This window comes from Bison bison, unplaced genomic scaffold, assembly GCF_000754665.1.
Source record: "Bison bison bison isolate TAMUID 2011002044 unplaced genomic scaffold, Bison_UMD1.0 scf7180017864481, whole genome shotgun sequence".
NCBI lineage: Eukaryota > Metazoa > Chordata > Mammalia > Artiodactyla > Bovidae > Bison > Bison bison.
This window is the reverse complement of record NW_011495041.1, coordinates 1625653-1644586: the sequence shown is the minus strand read 5'-3', so window position 1 is coordinate 1644586 and position 18934 is coordinate 1625653. Positions and strand designations below refer to the sequence as shown.

Below are 18934 nucleotides of genomic sequence, written 5' to 3'. Positions count from 1 at the left end.
AGCTTTAGCATCAGTCCTTCCAATGAACACCCAGGACTGATCTCCTTTAGGATGGACTGGTTGGATCTCCTTGCAGTCCAAGGGACTCTCAAGAGTCTTCTCCAACACCACAGTTCAAAAGCATCAATTCTTCGGCACTCAGCTTTCTTCACAGCCCAACTCTCACATCCATACATGACCACTGGAAAAACCATAGCCTTATTAAGTTAAATAAGCAGGGTGACAATATACAGCCTTGACATACTTCTTTTCCTATTTGGAACCAGTCCTAACTGGTTCTAACCAGTTAGATTAGCCCATGTCCAGTTCTAACTGCTGCTTCTTGACCTGCATACAGATTTCTCAAGAGGTAGATCAGGTGGTCTGGTATTCCCAGCTCTTTCATAATTTTCCACAGTTTATTGTGACCCACACAGTCAAAGGCTTTGGCATAGTCAATAAAGCAGAAATAGATGTTTTTCTGGAACTCTCTTGCTTTTTTGATGATCCGTCAGATGTTGGCAATTTGATCTCTGGTTCCTCTGCCTTTTCTAAAACCAGCTTGAACATCTGGTAGGTCTCTTTAACTTGAATATATGTATATAAAATTTGACTGCATTGAGTCTTAGTTGCAGTGCATGGTTGCCCCATGGCATGTAGAATCTTCCCAGACCAGGGACTGAGTCTACATCCCCTGCATGGCAAGGCAGATTCTTTACCACTGGACCACCAGGGAAGCCCCAGGTCTCTTTTAAATAGGGTGGTGTCATGTTTACATTCCCTGGAAGCAGAGCCGAAATAGAAATTCTAGTTCAAGGGACTCAGAGGGGTGGGACCCACGGGTCAAGATCCCATGACATCATATTGCTCCTCCAAAGAAACCACGTAGGTTCACAGAATCCTCTTCAGGAATGTAAGCTCTATACATGTAAGGATTTTGTATTATAAAGGTGTGCCTTTATGACTAGATCTGATTCTATAGCTGCCATTGATATGACACATCTTCATTCTTTTTTTTAAATTTTTATTGGAATATAGTTGATTTGTAATATTACTCTAGTTTCAAGTATACAGCAAAGTGAATCGATTATACATATGTATATATACACTCTTTTTCAGATTCGTTCCCCGTATAGGTCACTACAGAGTATTGAGAAGAGTTCCCTGTGCATTATAGTAGGTCTTTATTAGTTAGCTACGTTATATATAGTAATGTGTATATGTCGATCCCAGTTTATCCCTCTCCCACTTCCCCCTTGGTAACCATAAGTTTGTTTTTTACGTCTGTGAATCTATTCTGTTCTGTGAATAAGTTTTATTTGCACTATTTTTTTAGATTCCACATATAAGCGATATCATATATTTGTCTTTTTCTATATGACTTACTTCACTCAGTATGACAATCTCTAGGTCCATCTGTGTTGCTACAAATGACATTATTTCATCCTTTCTTATGGCTTGGTAATATTCCATTGTATATATGTACACAGTCTTCTTTATCCATTCCTCGGTAGATGGACATTTAGGTTGCACCATGTCCTGGTGATTGTAAATAGTGCTGAAGTGAACACTGGCGCATATATCTCTGTATACATGCCCAGGAGTGGGACTGTTGGATCATATAGTAGCTCTATTTTTAGTTTTGTAAGGAACCTCCCTACTGTTCTCCTTAAGTTTGTACCAGTCTGCATTCTCACCTGCAGTGTAGGATGGTTCCCTTCTCTCCACACCCTCTGCAGCATTTATTATTTGTAAATTTTCTTGATGACGGCCCATTCATTCTTGATGGGAATGAAAGGGGTTCATGAGTCTTCTGCCGTCTAAGGGCTCAGATCTTCACCGAGTTTCTTTCTGTCCATTCTTTAACCTTTTAAAAGACATTAGAAAGATATGAGCCATCTTTAGTTGTTTTTCTCCTGTATTGTTTTGCTTGAGGCTGTGGTTATAGGATTAATATTAATAAAAGATTTTCTGGATATTAAAGACAGCCTTAATTCTATAAGTACTGATTTCTTCTCAGCCTAGTTGGACTTACAGGAAAAAGCTGTTTACATTCAGAAAATTGAAATTTTCGAAAAGTTATTTTGACAAGAAGCTAAAGGAGAACTCATAACTGGACAAAACAAGATCTACCACACCCCAGTTCTGGGTTCTGGCATGGCCAGAGTCCAGCTTCCAAGTGACCCGATTGTCATCTTCAGACAAACTCCCTTTTTCAACTCCCTCTGGAGACCTGGCTAGTATGACTCAGAAACAGTTTTTTGTTTTTTCGTGTTTTTTTTTGGATAATTTATATTTAAATGGTCACATGTGGCTAAACCACCACATTATTGGACAATGCAGTCATAAAGCATAATTATCAACTGGAAGAAACTTTACTTTTAGAAACTGAATTTTAACATTTTTTAAAAATGTATACTTGGATTACTTTCCATTCTTTGATATTAAACAGTAGATTTTCCAACTTTTGCCCCCATAATAAACCCTTCCACCACCAGATTAATATACATTTGTTCCCAACTGTGAGTGTTCAGTGGATTTACTTTTAAATAAAGCCATTTAATTTTTCATCAACAGAGTCATCAGAATCTGCTACAATAGGAGGAATAATTACTCTGTTTTTAATAACTGCTGTCTTCATAAGCACTGTAATGATACTGAAACGGATTGGCTATATATGCTTAAGAAATGATTTCCCCAAAGTTTTGGTATGTATTTTTTTTCATTTCTACCTTTATTTTTCATTTTGACTTAAGAATTTTTATTATATACTTAAATATCTTCATAGAAGAAACCCTATTTTCTCAAAGCATCAAGGTGTTGTATCACTCTGGGTTCTTTACCATTCCTATAAACCTATATATTGCATTTTCTGCTTTCTTTTCATACTTTGTCCACATATGATTTTCCATCGTCACAGTGTTCCATTGTTATTAATGTCTCCTTTTTCCTTAATCATTTCTCAGCTGTCGGGCATTTGGATTGATTTCCTTTTCATTATTTCTTTTCCTTTCATTTCTTCGGCCATTAGGAGTAACACAATGAACATTTTAATACAGGTTGTCATTTTAGTTTGGATTACTTATGTGGAATATATACACAAAGTGAATATATCTTATATGAAAATATAAAGAACTGATTTATAATGCTAGTGTCAACATCATGTTGTACAGCTTTCTCCAAAGCTTTGCCTACATTGATTAATCTTTTTTTTTCTACTTGTACTCATTTATCATAGTATAACGGTCCCCCAGGGGTCTCTTATGTGTGTCCTTCGTAAGTGGAACCAGCCACTTGGTCTTGTGTTTTCTCTGTGTTTCATGAGGCATATTCTTCCCGCTCAGAATCTTTGGCACTCAACCAAGTCTAGGTACTGATCTTACATATTTCTAACACCTCCTCACATGTTTTGATTCAACCACTTTGCCCATCATTTTTCATTTTCCCTGTCCTGTCACTTTCCTTCTGCATTAGAAGATATTCAGATAGTTCCTTCTACATTAGAAGATATTCTATGTTTGAACTCATTCACCTTCTATTTTTTAAATAGCCACAAATAAATCTCTCTCTACAGGTGGTAAAAGTATAGTCCTTTTTTTTTATTCTTTTGTTTCTTTAAATGTTTTTAATTGAAGTATAGTTTATTTGCAATGCTGTGTTCAAGCATTCAGAAACTGATTCAGTTTAATAATATATATATATATAAGAGTTTGAAAAAGAATATATATAATTTCTTTTTCAGATTCTTTTCCATTATAGCTTATTACAAGATATTGAATATAGCTCCCTGTGCTATACAATAAGTCCTTATTGTTTACCTACTTTTATACAGTAATGAAAAAGTAAAGTGAAAGTGTGAGTCGCTCAGTCATGTCTGACTCTTTGTGACCCCACGGACTATAGCCCATCAGGATTCTCTAAGTTCATTTGTATCATTTTTTTTTTCCGATTCCACAAATAAGTGATAGCGTATGATGTCTGTCTTTCTCTCTGACTTAATATGTCTTTCTCCACTTAATATGATAGTCTCTAGGTCCATCCAAGTCTTTGCAACTGGCATTATTTCACTCTGTTATGACTGCTCTTCTCTTCTTTTTCTTGTTCTTGTTTGTTTAGGTTGAGTTGGGGGATGGACTGTTTGGGAGGAGGGGTGCTTGTGGAGTTTTTCATTATAATTAGTATTTGAACCTAGGTGGCATTTGGCTGTGGCTTACGAGAAGTAAATGGCTCTGTGTTGGATTTTATCCATACTGTGATCCCTGTCGTGGTTTTTTTTTTTTTTTAATCTATCAGTATAACTTAATCTTTTGTAGCTTTAACAGTATATCTTTTTGAGTTTTTTATGTTACTGTTCAGTTGCAGGCTTACTCTCAGCCTCCACTCCAACTCTTCCGTTGGCCATGTATAGCTGTGGCTTTGAGCTCTTAGATAAATCCCACTCCAACTGATGTTTCTCATGCAGCCTTGAGATATAAAAACCCCTAGCACTACACCCATCATGTCCTGGATAATTTTCTGCCTGAATTACCTAAACTCATTACTAACCCTTCTCCCAGGTCTCCCTGGGTTTTTCCTGTCCTTAAAATGAACCCAAATTATATGCCAATTATATTTATACCAGTTATTATGTTATCTCCAAGTAATGAAAGCAAGTATAGTTATCTTGTGTCTGTCTGCTATTTCTCCAGTAAAAAGTGTTGCTCTGTGTTTAAGTACAAACTCTAGGAACAGTAAAACAGAACACCCTAGGTCTAGTATGTTTGTGTATGCATGTCTAAACAAGAACAGAAGTTAAAAATTTTAAACTGTCTTTTCTCTTCTCCTCCTCTCCCCCCACCGCCTTCCCCCTTCTCTTCTTTTCCTCCTCCTCCACCCCCTCTTTTGCATGTAACAAATATGTGTTGTGTATTTACTGTATATCCACATGTGCTGGGTGCTGGGGATCTAGAGGTGAATAAAACAAACAAAAAAGATGCCCTTATGGAGGTTAAAGTCTGAAAAATGGGGGCAGAGACAATGATCATTATTAGATGATATGACTGGCTAAGTAAGAAATTCAGAATCTAGGGATGAGGTATTAGGACTAATAAGTTGAGCCACATTAGCCACTTATTTAGACTAATAAGTTTGTTACACACAAAGTAATCAACATAAAAACGCTGCTTTTTATACCCTAGCAACAGCCACTTAAAAATAAATATGTTTTTCTATTAAGTTGCTTTTCAACATCCAAGAAATTGAGTGCACAAGTCATAGCAAAAAACTGAATTTTCACGAACTCAACAAACCCACATAAGTCACATCCAGATCAAGAAAGAAAACATGACCAACCCCCTCCAGAAGTCTCTCTTCCACCTCTCAGCCACTGCCCACACCCAGGATAACCACTCTCTACACTCTAACAGCATAGATTAGTCTTACCTGGTTTTGACCTTAGAATCATACAGTTCAATGGAATCATGCAATTTAAGTGAAATCATACAGTTTTTAAAACGTCATTACAATAGTAATAAAAATATTTGTTAAAGTATTTAAGGAAGAAATCTAACAGAAGATGTCACAAGCCCATTGTGGAGAAAATTATCAAACCCTGTTGAAAGGCATTAACAAAGATCTAGTCAAATGGGGAGCCCAGAGACAGACTCACATATGTGGAAATAAGGTTAGGCTTAGGGTTTTGTAGGAATTGCTGTGGGGAAAGGATTGAGGTCAGTAAATGCTACCCATGTGGGGAAAAATGAAATCAGATTCCTACCTCACACTATACACAAACATCAGTTTCAGGCATATTAAAGACTGTAATATGAACAGCAAAACTATTAAAAGTTTTAGAAGGGCATATAGGAGTCATACTTAAAGATAAGGAAGATTCAGCAGAAACCATGGAGAAAGAAAATTGATATACCTTCTTAAATTAAGACGGAAATTTTCTTTCCATTAAATGTCATCATAACAAGAGTAAAACGTTAAACCACAGACTAGGAGAAAATCCATGCAGCATAAACAATCAACAAATAATTAACATCTAGGTTCTATAAGTGCTCACTCAGTCGTGTTCAACGCTTTGTGGCCCCATGGACTATAGCCTGCCAGGCTCCTCTGTCCATGGAATTTTCCTGGCAAGAATACTGGAGCAGGTTACCATTTCCTACTCCAGGGGATCTTCCCAACCCAGGGATCGAATCCGCATCTCTTCTGTCTCTGGCACTGGCAGGCAGGTTCTTTACTACTAGGGCCACGTGGGAAGCCCAAGGTTATACAAACAGCCCCTATAAATAAATAAGAAAAATGACGAAACAACCCAATAGAACAATTCATCCTAAGGCTGTATCTGAATAGAGTCAGGGAAAAGTAGACTTGTCACATTGGGCAGCTTGACCAAGACAATGGAAAGGAGAAGGATGCTGATGATGATTCACGGTCTGCAAAGGGAATCTCACGACCACCCTCCTCACCATGACCCCACTGTAGCCGGTCTCCTTAGCCCACCTCACCTGTTGTATCTTGGAGGTGCTGGGTTAGAGCAACCTCCAGTCTCTCTGTTCCTTCTCAACTCTGACCCTTTAGGGGTCACCTGCATCTCTAAGGTCCTCCAGTCCAGGGACCTCTGACCCCAGTGGGATCAGCTCCCTAGAATCTCTCCTTACTCAGTTTCCTGACACCCATAAGAATGTCAGCAATCCGGAGGTGAAATCTATCCAGTTGAAATCTATCCATCTATCAAAACTACTGATGGATAGATTCCCCTAACAAGCAAGAAGCAGCAAGGGGACAGCAGTGGGAAGGAGTGGGCCAGTCTCTACTGCAGGCAGCCTCCTAGTTTGAAACCCAGCCTCCACCACTGAGTGTTCCTTGCAACTTGGGCAAGTTTCTTAACCTCTCTGCATTGTAAAGTGGAGCAAGACTAGTAAGCCTACTTTATAGAGAAGTCGTGAGGATGAAATGAATTATAACGTGTAGTTTACTAAAAGCAGTACTCCGCAAACAGTGAACCCTGTGTAACTGTCCGCTATTGTTGTGGTTGCTGTCATCATCTTCATGGCCACCTTTCCCATCTCTGTGCAGTTAGTTAACTCCATTAAGTTTTAAGATGTCAAAAAGATAGAGAACAAACACTCAGGACTGATCATTCTCTCTCTCTTTTTTTGTTTTTCTTTAAAGAATTTTTATAAACTGTCAGTCTGGGTGTTTCCCGAGCTGCCCCCGTTGGAAAAAGTGGCTACCGTGGAAGTCATTCACGTCAACAGGAAGAAGAAAGTGTGGAATTATAATTATGACGATGAAAATGACATCGAAAATGAGGCAGCTCCCCACTTAAATTCAGGTGGTTACACCAAGCACGGACTAACGGGCAAGCTGTGTCCAACTTCCACCACTTCAGCCAGCTTGGAGGACTGCAGCTTGGAGGACTGCAGTGAGCCCAGTGCTGAGGAGCCGTATCTGCCTGAGCCCAAGGGGGACGCCGAGACCCCCATGGCACCAGGGCCCGGCCCCTGGCAGTCGGAAGGCACAAGTGGGGGCTACCAGACGAGAGGGACTCTGTGGCAGGACCCCACTTCCGAGGAGGACAGTGACTCCACGGAGGGGTCTGAGGGCAGAATCGTCTTCAACGTGAATTTGAACTCTGTGTGTGTGAGAGCCCTTGAGGATGACAAGGACTCAGAAGTCACTCTAATGTCCCCATCTTGTCCAGAAGAGACAGTCGAGCTGGAGGACCTCAACGAGACAGAATCAAGCGTTTTGGTGGCCAGTGAAGAAGGGACACAGCTGCCCTTCACCAACCCCTCTACGGAGTGCCCGAGGCCCCAAGATGCTCCTTCTGATAAAAGTGACACTTCCGAGTCAGATGTTGACATGGGGGATGGGTATATAGTAAGACAAGTGAATCTAAAAAAATTTAATTAACTTGGACACACGCTGCCTCCGGACTTCACCCCCCACCCCCAGCACCTGCACTTGCTCCTTTGGGGCCTCCCAGTGTTCTCCCTGGGGAGGAGTAGGACACTGGTGACATCATCTATGCAAATGCTCACTCTGGGGGGAGGGGAGGGGGGAAACAGAGCATTCAGCTATTATTCAGTGCACTGTTTACCTGTTCAAGGCAATTTGCCTTGATGGGGAAAATGCCCTGCCTGTTCCCTTTCCTGTCATGGATGTCTAATGATTCTGCATCATGTTTCCCAGAGTAAAGAACAAAGTTCCCTGTGGTTTTCAGGCGATGTTCCAGGGCCCTGTAAGATTTCTGGGAAATTATTAAATCGGGTCAGTGTGGAGTAGGGAGAGAAAAGGAAGACATTCAGCAGAGTTCATAGCAGGAGCAGTCAGCAGTGGTTTTTTTCCCCCCCCCCACAGGCTTGAGGAAAGACCAGAAAAGCCACAGAAAAAGAGAAGGGAGGGTGGGCAGTTAGAAAGCAAGGACACGCACGAGGAAACAGAAGCACATGCTCTGGGTTGGGATTGGAAAAAAGGAAGCCCCAACCAAGTCTGGGGCACCCCTAGATAATATTGTGTCGCCTACACTCTTGAGAATTCAACTCTCAGCCCTCCTCAATCTGAGTGAGGAAGACAGACACATACACACATAATAACTCTGGTGCCAGACAGGTGACTAATAGAGAAACATTTGCATAAGGCAGAGGGACAGGGTCTGTGTCATATTTTAAGATATAATTTTGTACAGTGGTTGGTAAAAAATAAAACATACTTTTTAATATAAACTTGGAAATGTTTCCACATTTGTTTCTTATTAGACAGGAGATATATGCAGCAGATGTGTAGTTCTGCTGGCATCTCTGGGTTACACAAAACTCCCTCTACTTCGTGGCCTCTGGGAGCCAAAGGGACCTTCTGCTTCCCTGAGCTCGTGTTCCTGTGGAATGTTCTAGCGACAGAAGTCAGCCAGTGTCTTACATCACCTAGTACTTACCCTGCTCTGGGTTTTCCAACCTCATCACTGCTACTAACGCATTGAAAAGGAGGAAATTAAGCCTTTGTCAGCAGTCTTGTGAGAGAAATTATTCTGGTCACGTTAATGACTTGGTTCTCTGTTGCCGCTTATCCCTGAGGGGAGAGGGGAGTTAAAGTAAAGAAGATCCTCTCAAGCTAGATTTGCTAATGGAATGCTTTAAAATCAGTTTATTTGCGGGGGAGAGGCGATCATAGAGACTGCAACTGTTCACTGGAGAAAATTTGGGGAATACGGTACAGTGTTAAGAAAAACCTGAGTCGTTGGGAAAGACCCTGATGCTGGGAAAGATTGAAGGCAGGAGGAGAAGGGGATGACAGAGGATGAGATGGTTGGATGGCATCATCGACTCGATGGACATGGGTTTGGGTGGACTCCAGGAGTTGGTGATGGACAGGGAGGCCTGGTGTACTGCGGCTCATGGGGTCACAAAGAGTCAGACACGATTGAGCGACTGAACTGAACTGAACTGAACACTATGTGAGTTAGCATTTACCTGGACAAAAACTAATATAACAGCAAGAAGGGAGGGAAAAATATATTTTAAAAAAAGAGAGACAGAGGATGAATTAGAATTAGCTCAAAATGAATTGCTGTATTTTCTGATAGACCTCTGTATTCCCAAATATTGAAGATCATTCCTCATCTTCTTTGAATAAAGTACAAAGCAGGAAAAACAGAAGGAAAAAAAAAAAAAAAACCATCACCACCCTTAATCCCACCACCCAGATACCAACTCTGGGTTGGCTCTGTGTTAGTCTATCAGTCGTATCCGACTCTTTTGAGACCCTACGGACTGCAGCCCCCCAGGCTCCTCTGTCCACGGAATTCTCAAGGCAAGAATCCTGGAGTGGGTGGATGGCCATGCCCTTCGCCAAGGGGATCTTTCTGACCCAGGAAGCAAACCCGGGTCTCCTGCGTTGCAGGCACATTCTTTACTATATGGAGTGTATTCATTTAACTTGAGGGCTCCTTTCAAAGCATGCGTTTAATGTAATCGGGGACACTGCATGTACAGTTTCGCACCCTGTTTTACTAACGGTGTTTTCCACTCACCCGCAGGGGAAAAGTCCCCTTTCACCTCCTTTTCGGCCACAGTCAAGCGGCTGACAGCGGCCCCTGGAGCAGGGCGCGAGAGGCGGGGCCCAGACGGGGGCGGGCCCTGCAGGGCGGGGCCTCTATCGCCCCGCCCCTCCCCCGGTTCCCGGAAGCAGCCTCGGAGTTGGCAGGCGGGCGCGCGTACGTGCGACCCCGGCGTAAGGGGTCGGGGGGTGTGCCCCGGTGCCTGGCGGCTGTCCGCGGGGCTCCCCCGCTTGAGCGCCCTCCTGGGTCCCGGCGCGACTATGGCGCGCAGCCTCCGGAGCTGGCTGGGCGGCTGCCTCCTGATGTCAGGTGAGGGGTCTGCGGGGAGGGGACGCCGGGTAGCCTCCGGGGCGTCGGCTCGACCCCCGGGGCTGCCCGCGCTGGGACCCCGTCTCGCCTGTGGCGCTGCGTCCCGACTGGAGGAAGTGAGCGCGGGAAGCGGGAGGCGTGGCTACGACGCCGGGCAGCGTTGACCCCCAAAGACAACCCCCCCGCCCTCCTCCGAGCACACCCCCAGAGGCGCACTCAAAGTTTAAGTTCCTGGGCGGGCTGTTAGGCCCAGCACTCCAAAGTCTGAATTCTGCCCCTCAACTCCTACAGCTCTAGGGCTTCTGAGTTCTAAATCCAGTGAAACCTTTCCTGTCCTGCTCCAAACTGTGTGTGTGTTAGTCACTCAGTCGTGTCCGACTCTTTGCGACCCCATAAACTGGGGCCCGCCAGGCTTCTCTAGCGGTTCATGGAATTCTCCAGGCAAGAATACTGGAGTGGGTTGCCATTCCCTCCTCCAGGGGATCTTCCCGACCCAGGGATTGAACCCTGGTCTCCTGCATCGCAGGCAGATTCTTTACCACTTGGGCTACAGGATAGTCCTCCAAACTGCCTGCCCAGGTTCAAATAACACTATGGATCCCTCCTTCCTTTCTGATGGATCTCTCATTCTCCGGCTTCCCTCCCACCTATATCAGGCTGTTTCTCCCTGGGATTCTCCACCTCTATCAGCCAAGTTCATACCCAGTTCTCTTCTCCCGTTCTCCTACACTACTACCTCTCTGGGGGCTACCAGCAGAACTTGGCATTAAATACCAACTCTGGGCTTCCCTGGTGGCTCAGATGGTAAAGAATCTGCCTGCAATGCAGGAGATCCAGGTTCCTTCCCTGGGAGGGGAAGATCCCCTGGAGAATGAAATTGCAACCCACTCCAGTATTCTTACCTGGAGAATTCCTTGGACAAAGGAGCCTGGCCAGCTGCAGTCCATGGGGTGCCAAGGAGTCTTAACACTGTGGCGGGACTAACACTAACACTGGACTTCCCTGGTGGCTTGGTGATAAAGAATTTATCTTGCCAGTGCAGGAGGTGTAGGTTTGATCCCTGGTTAGGGAAGATCCCCTGGAGTAGGAAATGGCAACCCACTCCGGTAATCTTGCCTGGGAAATCCCATGGTTAGAAGGAGCCTGGTGGGCTACAGTCCATGGGGTTGCAGAAGAGTCGGACACAACTTAGTGACTGAACAACAACAACATGGGCTCGTGACTTTCAAATTTCTATCTGTTGGTGCTAGTTGGGTGATGGTCCGGTGGCAGTTATTATACTCTTCTCTGTACTTCTGTGTATGTTTGGCATTTTCTGTTAAAAAGTTTAACAACTATTTCTATCTCTAGCTCAAATCTACCCTCTGTGCCCCAGGCTTATTCATCCAGCTGTCTCTGACATTCCTACTTATGTATCCTTCAGTATCTCAAACCTAATGCAAATCCTAAAATTGTTGTTTTTGTTCAGTTGTGTCTGACTCTTTGCAACCCCATGGACTGCAGCACACCAGGCTTCTCTTTCCTTTCCTTTGCTGTCTCCTGGAGTTTGCTCAAACTTATGTCTATTGAGTTGGTGATGCCACCCAACCATCTCATCCTCTGTCGTCCCCTTCTCCTGTCTTCAATCTTTCCCAGCATCAGGGTCTTTTCCGATGAGTCAGTTCCTTGCATCAGGCGGCCAAAGTATTGGAGCTTCAACTTCAGCAACAGTCCTCTCAGTGAATATTTGGTGGTGTTTGATTTCCACCCCCAGCCCCAGTCAGAGCATAAGGTGCTTAAGCAGGGAGTGGCTATTAACATCTACTTCTTCACACCAAATGTATCAGGAAGTCTAAAGTTTATACATCTGGAAATAGATTTAAAATCTACCCCCTCACACCTTTCTGTTGTTGTTTTAGTCACTCAGTCATGTCCTACTCTTTGGTGACCCCATGGACGGTAGCCCACCAGGCTCCTTCTGTCCATGGGATTTCCCAGGCAAGAATACTGGAGTGGATTGCCATTTCTTTCTCCAGGGGATCTTCTTGACCCAGGGATCAAACCCACGTTTCCTACATTGGCAGGTAGATTCCTTACCACTGAGCCACTTGGAAAGCCCTCACACCTTTCTGCCACCACCCAAATTCCAGGTCACCTCATCCATCCCCACGTCTCTATTGCTGTCCTCCCCTTAGCAATTTCTTCTCTTCAAATACCATCTCAGACTCCTCAGCACTGCTAAAGCGTGTCTCCCTCTCCCACAAGCCCATGTGAAGACTTTGAGCCAGAGTACATGACCTGAGTATTGGACATGGTTATTTTCTTGGGCAACTATTTTGAGAAAGAGAGTTGCCAACTTTTTTCCCTTTATGTTTACAGCATTAGGAATGGTTCCACCTCCTGAAAATGTCAGAATGAATTCAGTTAATTTCAAGAATATTCTACGATGGGAGTCACCTGCTTTTCCCAAGGGGAATCTGACGTTCACAGCTCAGTACCAAAGGCAAGTCTGGGCCGCTCTTGGCAGGAGGGCACCAAAGGATGGTGGCCTTGGCAGGGCTGGTCACTGGGCTGGACCAAGGAGAGAGCCTGACTGCTGTCACCCAAGTGACCATAACAGCCCAGGGAGAGCATTTCCCCTGGCCTTTTTCATTCTGTCCCAGAATTCTTGTGAAAGCTCTGTTCCCTGAAAACAGACAGTAAAATCCTTTCTTCTGTTTCTTGTGATGGTTCATGGTGTGACAGACATTTTAGCCTATAGATCGTGGGTGTCATCAGCCACCAAGGCAGCTTGCTGCAATGTGAACTTATCAGGCTTATCACTGTTGATGTTTTTTAAGAGAAAAATGCCAATGATGAGACCATCTTCCAGTTATTAGAGTAGTATTGCTGAAAATGAGAGTGTTAGTTGCTTAGTTGTGGACAACTCTGTGCCACTCCATGGACTGTAGCCCACCAGGCTCCTCTGTCCATGGAATTCTCCAGGCAAGAATACTGGAGTGAATAACCATTCTCTTCTCCAGTGGATCTTGCCGACCCAGGGATCGAACCCAAGTTGCCTACATTGCAGCCAGATTCTTTACCGTCTGAGCCACCAGGGAGGCCCAGAGTAATATTGCTTAAAGCCAACAGTTTGTAAGTGGGAGCTATCCAAGAAAACCGAGGTATGCAAAGCAGGCAGGAAGCCCCTTGCTAGCTTACCACTCACCCGCCTAGGTTATAAACTGCATACCTCAGTGCTGGGAGGTACAGATCATTTGCATAGTGGGTGCTCAGCTACTCTGAGGTGGTGTCCCGAAACTGAATTGTAAGAGAGCTGCTGGCTGTTGAAAGCTGTCTCCTCTGAAGACAGCAGAGGCTTAAGAAGAAAGGGTGAGTGTGACCTCAGTGATGTTCCGAGCTCCCAGGACCTGCCCTCCCTGTCAGTTTCTCCCTGTGCCGGGCCTGCCACCATATGTCACAGGCTGGGCTGCAGGTGACGCATCTTTGTGACGGGTGCAAAACAGCAACAGGAGGCCAAAGGGCAGTGAGCCGCACACCTGCTTCCTGTGTGGCTCAGAAACAGATAAAGGCAGATACACGCCCTCAGTGAGCTGGGAGGGGGTGCAGACACCCTCCGTGAGCCGGGAGAGATGCAAGTCTCAGATGCTTTGATCCTACACTCCTCGTTTTACCACCATATCCAGAGCTTGCTGAGTCAAAGAAGAAGGAGAAATATAAATAAGATCACCTTTGTTTACACTTTTTTTTTAACTTTTTAGTTCAAAATAATTCCCAAGTAATAAAACATTTCAAAATATCAAGTATAATGCAGAAAACTTCCAAATAGCCTATATCCACATTCACCAGTTTTTAAGGTCTGCCATAGTGTCTCTAGCAGAGACATTACTTTGCCAACAAAGGTCCGTCTAGTCAAGTCTATGGTCTTTCCAGTGGTCATGTATGGAAGTGAGAGTTGGACTGTGAAGAAAGCTGAGCGCCAAAGAATTGATGCTTTTGAACTGTGGTGTTGGAGAAGACTCTTGAGAGTCCCTTGGACTGCAAGGAGATCCAACCAGTCCATTCTGAAGGAGATCAGCCCTGGGATTTCTTTGGAAGGAATGATGCTAAAGCTGAAACTCCAGGACTTTGGCCACCTCATGCGAAGAGTTGACTCATTGGAAAAGACTGATGCTGGGAGGGGTTGGGGGCAGGAGGAGAAGGGGACGACAGAGGATGAGATGGCTGGATGGCATCACCGACTCGATGGACATGAATCTGAGTGAATTCCGGGAGTTGGTGATGGACAGGGAGGCCTGGCGTGCTGTGATTCATGGGGTCGCAAAGAGTCGGACACGACTGAGCGACTGAACTGAACTGAACTGAACTGATAGTGCCTCTGTCCTACATAATGCCTTCTGCCCCTTGATATGTCATTGTGTGTTTCATAAGAGCAAGGATAACCTTTTACATTACTGCAGCAGCAGCATCAAGATTTGGCAGTTTCGCCAGTGGTGCTGTCCTGGCATCTCAGTCCATATTCCAGTTTTGTCAGTCTCCCCGAGGACTTAAGATGGGTCAGCCGGAGACTTAATTTTTTTCCCATGCTGTGTATTTTCTAGCCTTGATTGGTTAATTTCATCTCTGTGTTTTCTCCACTCTGTCTTGATAGCTCTGGGGGTTTCGTTGTGGAAAATTAACTTTCCTCTCTGTCTCTCTCTCTCCCTATAGTGTATTTCTTATTGTTCTGTTCTTTGTTTCTTTGCCATTGGAGTAGAAGGGTTTGGTTTTAGATGTTTGTCTTTTAGATGAGAGCTGCAAATAACTAAGAGTGAAACCTGGATTCCAGTCTCCTGAGCATAGATGTGTAGACCGAGCCGGGCCTCTGCTGGGGAAAACAAAACATACGCTGGGTGTGGAAGAAATTTGACCCTGAAAAATGTGTTTACCCTTCTATGGCTCTAGAAAACATTTGATTAGAATTCAGCCTGAGTGGTCACACAGCACAAATTCTCATTGTCTGTGTGCATTGCATAGGGGTGGCCAAGGGTGGGGCTTCAGAGAATGTACTGGTGGTTTTAATATGGAAACATCTAAAACAACTAGGTGTAAATACAGGGAACAGATCACATTAACTACTTAATGGAAAGAAAGGTATGTGTAGATACTATTTAAAAATGACCTAATGAAAGGGAAGTCACTGCAGAATAACCTGAAAGACTCTGTGTTCTGCTCAATTGATGCTTTAGTTTAAATGTATGGAAGAAATGGCTACATGTGGGAAAAGCCCCTTCAAGGAATGACCCCTGGATTTTCCCAATGATGGGATGTTAAGCAGCCATAAAAAGTTGATTGATTGAGAAAGTGTTTATGGCCTATTTAGTGAAACAAGCAGACAGTAAGCCCAATTATCTCTGCCTCCTGAGAGTAGGGTGGAGTGTGCAGGTGGCGCTCTGAAGTCAAGCAGACCTGAGTTCCATGAGCGAGTTTCTAGACTTTCCACCCTGTTCCTTGTCTGTAGAATAAGGGTGATGTCATTTCTGCCCGCCTGTGAAAATTCAGTGAGGTAGTACTGTTGAAGTAGCACACTGCTGGACACCTGCATGCTGACAAATGTTGGTTGTTACTATTTTTATCACCTTCGTTGTCACCTCTGAGAGCAGCTAGATTGTTTTTGGCACCAAGGCAGGAGGGTGCCAACCAGACAAAATTCTTACTTTTTGCAAGACAAGATCCTGGATTTCCTTACATCAGGTGGCACTGATTATAGTTCCTGAGGCTATTATGAGGTTAAGTTACATCCCTTTCCTTCCACACCATGTTTCTGCCACCCTCCCTCTGGGTGTTGGCCTGGAGATCTGAGACCAGTGAGTTCTTTTTATAATTTTTCCAGCATAATTGAGCCATAGTCACATATAGGGCATTATTTGAAATCGTTGTGATATACCTATTTTGGCTAATGTGTGTATATCAACATTTCACAAACTATGCCCCACAACTTTCAGAGATACATAATCAAAAAGGGAAGCTTTCTTGGTCAAATATGTTGAATACTCAACCCCTTTTTGGAGAAAGCAATGGCAACCCATTCCAGTACTCTTGCCTGGAAAATCCCATGGACAGAGGAGCCTGGTAGGCTGCAATCCATGGTATCATAGGGTCAGACACGACTGAGTGACTTCACTTTCACTTTTCACTTTCATGCATTGGAGAAGGAAATGGCAACCCACTCCAGTGTTCTTGCCTGGAGAATCCCAGGGACGGAGAGCCTGATGGGCTGCCGTCTATGGGGTCGCACAGAGTCAGACACGACTGAAGCGACTTAGCAGCAGCAGCAGCAGCAGCAACCCCTTTTTGGAAAGACACGTGCTCTGAGAAGTTCTGTTGAGAAGAGATATCTAGTCATGTTTCACCTTGTTTTTGCCCCAGATTGTTTGACCATGGGATGGATTATTTTTGAAATGTCTTAATGATACGTCAAGGATCATTAAGGTCCCACGGAGCACAGTTTAGAAAATGCACGTATACAATGACAACCTCAGAGAGACTGAAACTGAGACCCCCAGCCACCAGGAGTGGTTGGCCAGACCTCCAGGAGCTCCCTGGTGGCTCAGCTGGTGAAGAATCCGCCTGCCATGTGGGAGACCTGGGTTCAGTCCCTGGGTTGGGAAGATCCCCTGGAGAAAGGAACGGCTACCCACTCCAGTATTCTGGCCTGGAGAATAACATAGACTGTATAGTCCGTGGGGTTGCAGAGTCAGACACAAGTGAGTGACTTTCACCAGAAGCTCAAGAATTCCAAGGTCCAGTCCCTTTCGTATCTAAAGTGCTGCCTGACTAGCTGTGCTTATGGGCAGGCATGGAATCCAGGCAGTGTCCAAGCAAGTCAGAAGCAAGGTCAAGGGCCTGCTTTCCTGCTTCTGAAGCCTGAACAAGACTTCTTCTGTTTTAATTTCCCAAATAGAATTCTCATGATTTTTTTTTTCTCTGATTTTGTAGTTACAGGAAATTCCAAGATACTTGCACGAGTATTTTGTTGACGGAATGCGATTTCTCAAGTCTTTCCAAGTATGGTGACCACACCTTGAGAGTCAGGGCTGAATTTGCTGATGAGAGTTCAGAGTGGATAAACATCACCTTCTGTCCTGTGGATGACAGTAAGCCGCCTTAGTTTTCATCTCATTGTAATGTCATCACCCTGCCTTGATTATTTCCCCCTTGGTTGGCCCATGGGCAGAAATTCTTTGAGTGCCCACCAAGTGGATGGCCTTGGATGAGGAGCAAAGGGGTTGTAACAAAGAAGGCTGTGACCTTAAGGGAGTTTGTGGGAGAGACAGGCCAGGATCAGCATAAGGCAGAAAACACAGTACAGGTTTCTGCTTCTGCACTGAGCAGACTTACAGGTTCCTGACTGGTTCCAGATCCTATCTTAGGGCCATTTATGGAAGTTCTCTTTAGCAACTGATGCCAAATATCAGTAGATATGCGGTTTGCCCCAAGGCCACAGGGGTGATGAGCAAGCAGCACAGGAATTCACACCCAGGCTTCTCTGTGGCAGGGCTTTCAGCAATGACAACCCCGCATCCGATATTTGCCTCTTGAAGTTTATATGATGGGAGAGTGCTTCAAAATGTCATGTGAACCTGTTTATACTTGCTTCGGTAAAACACATGATGAATGTTCTTATCTGGTCTTCAACTTCTAGCAGAGTAGAAATAGGGTAGAATGCTAACCCAGGCCTATTCGCAGGCCCCCGAGTGTAACAGTCCCCACGCAAGAAGACAAGGTATAACTCAAACAGCGTGACTGCCAGGGGCCATTCATGATTCATTCCATAGTTCTTATTGAGCACCTTCTGTGTGCCAGCACCTACTGTGTGCTGAAGCTACCGTGGTGAACAAGACTAAAACCCCTGCCCCCGTGAAATGTACCTTCCAATCGGGAAGATAGACGATAAATAGACAGGTACGTATTTTATGACAGATACTGACCGTGGCTCTAAAGAAAATAAAGTAAGATGCCAGGACAGGGAGTGGTGAGAGTGCTTTTTACATAGCATGGTGAGACAGTTCTCTCTGAGGTGGCAGCAATTGGCCAGAGACCCAAATGAGTTGAAGGAACGCATCATGTGAATGTCTTGTAAAAGAGCTTTGGGGAGAGGGGAGTAGTTTCAGACTTTGTTGGAAAATGTATTTGTTGGAAAGTGGTTTAATTATATAGGTTAAACACTAAAAATAGAAATACCATCTCTTGCTTCCAACCCAGCAATGGAAATAAAGAAAACTCAACCCAACCAAAAAAATAAATAAATAAAAGGGAGGTGGGAAGAGGAATGAGCCATTAAAAACAAAAAAAGCAGTCCTTACAGAAAACACAAAGTAATGTAGTTGGAGTAATTGCAAATATATCAGAAATCACAATAAATATAAAAGGACCAAACCTGATTAATAAAGGCAAAGGTAATAAGGTTTTTTTTGTTGTTTTAAGAAACAAAATCTAACTGTTCTTAGCCACATCGGTCAACATCACCACAGTGGTGTATCAAGGACAGAGTATTTCAGTAGCCCAGTTGGGCTGCCCAGTTACGAAAAGTAAATGTTGATGTTTTTAACATGGGAATTTTGATTGTCATTTTGCTTT

The 18934-nt window shown here is 44.1% G+C and overlaps 2 protein-coding genes across 3 annotated transcripts in view; both read left to right on the top strand.

Moving 5' to 3' along the window:
• IFNAR2 (interferon (alpha, beta and omega) receptor 2) overlaps positions 1 to 8696 on the top strand; it is a 65451-nt gene extending 56755 nt beyond the window's left edge. The window contains exons 8-9 of the mRNA XM_010862292.1: positions 2557 to 2687; positions 7141 to 8696. Of these exons, the coding sequence (XP_010860594.1) occupies positions 2557 to 2687; positions 7141 to 7884 (875 nt within the window). The 3' untranslated portion in view covers positions 7885 to 8696. The remainder of the gene's footprint in view (positions 1 to 2556; positions 2688 to 7140) is intronic.
• Positions 8697 to 10150: 1454 nt separating this feature from the next.
• The window catches only part of IL10RB (interleukin 10 receptor, beta), a 28836-nt gene continuing 20052 nt past the window's right edge, over positions 10151 to 18934 (top strand). For both annotated transcript variants that reach the window (XM_010862290.1, XM_010862291.1), the window contains exons 1-3: positions 10151 to 10336; positions 12695 to 12818; positions 17294 to 17451. In XM_010862290.1, coding sequence (XP_010860592.1) covers positions 10288 to 10336; positions 12695 to 12818; positions 17294 to 17451 — 331 coding nt within the window. In that variant the 5' untranslated portion in view covers positions 10151 to 10287. The remainder of the gene's footprint in view (positions 10337 to 12694; positions 12819 to 17293; positions 17452 to 18934) is intronic.